We start from the raw sequence: 5,000 nt of genomic DNA, 5'->3' as shown, positions 1-5,000 counted from the left end.
GTGGAATGAATGGCTGTAAAAAAAAAAAAAAAAAAAAAAAAATATATATATATATATATATATATATATATATATATATATATATATATGTACGTATATATACATATGCATATATATATATATATATATGTAAATACAATGTATATATATATGTATATATAATCATATATATACATATATATATATATATATATATATATATATATATATATATATATATATATATATATATATATATATATGTATATAAGCATGTATAAAGGGAGAGAGAGAGACAAAGAGAGACAAAGAAAAATATACATAGAAACATAGAAGCAAGAAACAGAGAAATATATATATATATATATATATATATATATATATATATATATATATATAGAGAGAGAGAGAGAGAGAGAGAGAGAGAGAGAGAGAGAAAGTGAAAGACAGAAAGAAAGAGAAAGGGCGAGAAAGAGAGTAAGGAGCATGAAAGAAAAGAAAAAAAAAAAAATAGAAAGCATGAGAGACAAGAGATGAAAAAGAAGGGAGGACGGAATAGAAAAAGGATAACTTATTTTTTCCCAGATTCCCCTCCAGATGAAAAAATCGTTTTCTGTCACTTGCTCATGAGGGCGAGTGTCTCGTTTGGGAAAAATAAGAAGTTTGGGTTTGAGTTCTGAAGGTTTAAATGACATTCCAGTATTTTATTACAAATTGGGTCCTATTTATTTTCTGTTTTATGCCTTTTCTCTCCGAATTTCTATGTTTATAAATGTCTCTCATGTACGTATGATTGAGTTTCGTGTTTTGAAAGTAAATTACGTTCTTTTTTATTTGTGAAAAAAAATATAACTCAAAATGAAATATGTAAATATAGTGATGAAATAAATGTAAATTACAAAACAAAACAAAAAAAAATACTCCTTCTCTCTCAACAGAGAGAAAAAAGCAAAAACAAAACCAAGGTCAGCTGACTTTGTATAAGCAACCCACTCATTACTCATTCCAAAACGGAAACGTTCCGTAAATCAGCTGTTGCGACAAAAAAACAAATATTCCCTCACGACTGGATTCCATTAATCATTTTCTCCATAAATGCCGACGATGCATTCTCTTTTTTTATTCCCTCAGATATATGAAAAAAATATACGATAACAAACATGAATAAGTCAACGAGAGATAAAAAAAAGATTAAGAACCAATAAATACAAGGTAATGCGGGATGGGTCGCACGTACGCAATAACTTACAAGGGCATAACATACCACGTGCTGGTATGCTAGCATTCACGCCCTTCTGCACCCTCTGCCGAAGGACTCCCGTATGTTCATTCTTGTCCTTTCTCTCCTCCTGCAGGTTGTGTGACGGAAGTGACGCCCCCCCCTCCCCCCTCTCCAGCACGAGGGACGCCACTAGACATCGACTCTGCGGCGGCCGATCAGTACCTGGGCTGTGGTGTAGGGTAGTGGAAAGAGAAAATTAAAGAGAAACAAGAGAGAAGCAGAGAGAAACGAAGAAAAAAAAAAGAGAGTTTAGTGTTGTGTGAGTCTGTGTAAGTGTTCGTAATTCTTTTGACAGACAAGTGGCTCGAAGTTCAAAAGAGTGATATGACCATGATACGCCTCGAGGGAAAATAGGTCCTTTCTCAAACTGCTGTGAAATACTTTTGCTGAGCTCCGTCGCCCCTCGCCGCCGCCATAGGTCTCCTGGGCCTGACGGTGTTCACTCGATGGACACCGTCAAAGGCAAACTCCCGCTCTTCCTCTTCCTCCTCCTCCTCTTCCTCTTCTTCCACCTCAAAATCCCTCAAAACGATGTCTCTACATCGGTCCTCCTCCACGTCTTCCTTCTCGAGCTCTTCCTCGACGCTGCTCCTCCACCCGTTGGACATTCACTTCCTGGCCGAGCCTTATGGGCCGCCGCCCCCGCCCGGACCCGCGCAGCCCGAGCCCTTCCAGATGGGTCCTCCTGAGGGCCCCCCGCCCGCCATTGTCTCCTCCCCCGCCTATATCACCACTTCATTCTCGGCCAGGATCCTCGAGGGGCAGTCCTCTCCCGTAGGAGGAGCCGCGGAGGACGTGGGGGACCCCGCCGTGGGGGGGCTGGCGCAGTACAAAGCGATGTCGCTGTCTACATCGCCCGCAATGCCCGCCATGCCCACCAGCCTGCCCACCACGCCCACCTCCCAAGTACCCATGAAAACGAGTAACCTTCCCAAAGTACAGGTTTGCGGGCGGGCGGGTGTGTGGTGGGCGCTGAATGCGGGCGTTTTGCTGCTCTATCGCGACATGCACGCCCGCGGACAGTGTTCCTGCGTGCGGGCGGAGGTCGTTCCACTACACAAGGTAAGTGAATCCATAATTCTCATTTGGGATTCGCTTTACATTATTCCTGATAGTTGCATATTGCACTCTCTCACCCTCCTTCCTTCTCTCTCTCTCTCTCTCTCTTTCTCTCTCTCTTTCTCTCACTCTCTCTCTCTCTCTCTCTCTCTCTCTCTCTCTCTCTCTCTCTCTCTCTCTCTCTCTCTCTCTCTCTCTCTCCCCTCTCTCCTCTTATTCTCTTATCTCCCTCCCTCCCACCCACATTCTTTCTCCTTCCCTTATCCCTCTCTTTCCCTCTCTCTCTCTCCCTCCCTTCCTCTCTTCTCTCCATTTCTTAGTATAGTGTAAACACTTAATAGATGCCGTAATAACACGTGTTACGCTTAGCATAAATACCAAAGCATCGTTTACCATGATAATATAGTAATAGCAGACCCAGTGTTGTCTAATCTACAATGATAAGCTGGAGGGACTATACATATTAAAATGACAGGGGTATCGGGGTTATAGAAGGAGGGAAGTAAGGAAGGGGATGTGAGTGGGAGTCAAGAAAGGTTGGACCTAGAAAGAGACAGAAAAGAAAAGAAAGGAAGGAAGAAGAAGAAGAAGAAAAAGAAAGAGAGAGACAGATAGATAGATAGGCAGATATATAGACAGAGAGAAGAGAGAGAGAGAGAGAGAGAGAGAGAGAGAGAGAGAGAGAGAGAGAGAGAGAGAGAGAGAGAGAGAGAGAGAGAGAGAGAGAGAGAGAGAGAGAGAGAGAGAGAAAGAGAGAGAAGAGAGAGAGAGAGAGAGAGAGAGAGAGAGAGAGAGAGAGAGAGAGAGAGAGAGAGAGAGAGAGAGAGAGAGAGAGAGAGAGAGAGAGAGAGAGAGAGAGAGAGAGAGAGACAGACAGACAGACAGACAGATAGACAGAGATGTATTTATAATGCTTTCATAAGATAGATAAACATACAAATGGAGATACAGAGACACATACATACAGACAGATAGGTAAATAGATAGATAGACAGATATACTTATACACAGATAGAGAAATAGATAGATAAATAGACAGACAGATATACATATATAGATAGATATAGATAGATAGATAGATAAATAGATATGGGTAAATAGATAGATAGAGAAAGAGTGATAGAGATTACCAGATATTTAGATAAATAGGAAAACAGACAGACAGACAGATCGATAGGTAAATAGAAAGAGAGAAAGGGAAAGTCAGAGACAGAGAGAGACATAGAGAGATTGATAGGGGAAAAAAAAAAACGAGAATTAGAGATTTAAACGAAATTTAGAACGGGAAGGAATGAGCTAAAGAGAGAAGAGAGGAAAAAAGCGAGCATCGGAGATGGATGTGCGGTAAGCAAAACTTGCAACTAGATACTTGCAGAGATAAATGCCCTTCTGCTTTTATTCGGAAAATTTGCACGGTATTTCGCTGGACTCATTCCTTTCCCCACCAGCAGCGAGTCAAAGTGAAAAATGAAATTATTTTGCTGACAGGAAGAATAATTATGCTAAACAATGGGGACAAAGAAAAAAAAAAGAAGTCTTGTTTGGAAACTTACTTGTGTTAAATTACTCTCAAAACATTTCGGTCTGTTCTCCGTTAGATAATTTGTCGTTGCTTTTTGTTCTTGGGGTTATGATATATACACGGCTTTGAATAGATGTAAACAGATCTAGAATGACTTAATTAGACGTGAAGAGTCATTAATTCTTTAAGCTCGTGGCAAAAACACCGCCATTGAGAATTTATAATCCCAAAATGCCGCCGGTCAGTGACTCCGACAACACCACGATTCAGCAACGCCTTTACGCGACATGCTACCAGGCGCAGTACAGGAAGAGATTAACATAAAACACGGCTTTGTTTAGGATACAACCTCGGGCAGGTGGAAGTGTGTATGCATGGGAGAGGGGTAGGAGAAGGAGGGAGGGGGGGGGGTGTTCCCAAGGGTGCACTACATCCCATGCTTAAAGATGCTGGTTCTGGGCCTATGCGCACCCATTTCGTTGTTGCTTGGTCGCAGGTGTGCTAGGATCATTATAAACTGAGGGAAATAGCCACTGTGAACTAAATGTTTTAAAGTACAGTAATGGTATCCAAAATATATTTTTTGAAAATACATTTATATCTTCAGAATATCTGTTGTATACATAAAACAATAGTTAAAATAATCACACTATACCATACCGTTACAATTTTTTTACTAGATATTTTTACAGTTGTTTTGGTTTGATAACATTACGAATTCAACGTGTTATTTAGCTGGAGCTCCGTCACGTTCTGCTGTGAAACTCTGCGGACATACATCGCCCCATTTCAAAAAAGCAAAATGTGCGTTATGATTCATGGCTTTATAAAGTAATGCCTTTCATATATACAAAGAGAGATGCATGGTCTCGTGCAACTATTTCAAACCCTCTAACATATTAGATATACGTGTGTCATAACATAGATCTCACCCGGTGTTGTTAATATGTAAATTCTGATCCAAAGTTTTCCTCATGTCGAAATGTCTAGCCAAGATCGTGAAGGAAAAATGGAAGGAAAGAATCTAGGGCGTGCATGACTTGCCTTATGCAATTAGAACGAAAACGTATGCATTAAGGTTTTTTCCCCCCCGGTTGCATTTCTTTGACCTTGTTTCGCTCGTGCGTCGTTTTCCAAAGTTTGGCGGCGAATATTGGG

At 40.8% G+C, this 5,000-nt stretch overlaps 1 protein-coding gene across 1 annotated transcript in view; it reads left to right on the top strand.

Annotated features, from left to right (window-relative positions):
• LOC125044818 overlaps positions 1-5,000 on the top strand; it is a 139,576-nt gene that overhangs the window by 44,961 nt on the left and 89,615 nt on the right. Inside the window, exon 2 of the mRNA XM_047641778.1 lies at positions 1,335-2,323. Coding sequence (XP_047497734.1) covers positions 1,793-2,323 — 531 coding nt within the window. The 5' untranslated portion in view covers positions 1,335-1,792. The remainder of the gene's footprint in view (positions 1-1,334; positions 2,324-5,000) is intronic.

This window comes from Penaeus chinensis, chromosome 36 (assembly GCF_019202785.1).
Source record: "Penaeus chinensis breed Huanghai No. 1 chromosome 36, ASM1920278v2, whole genome shotgun sequence".
In the NCBI taxonomy this organism is placed as follows: domain Eukaryota; kingdom Metazoa; phylum Arthropoda; class Malacostraca; order Decapoda; family Penaeidae; genus Penaeus; species Penaeus chinensis.
The sequence above is the reverse complement of the archived record's forward strand: the minus strand, read 5'-3'. Positions and strand labels throughout refer to the sequence as shown.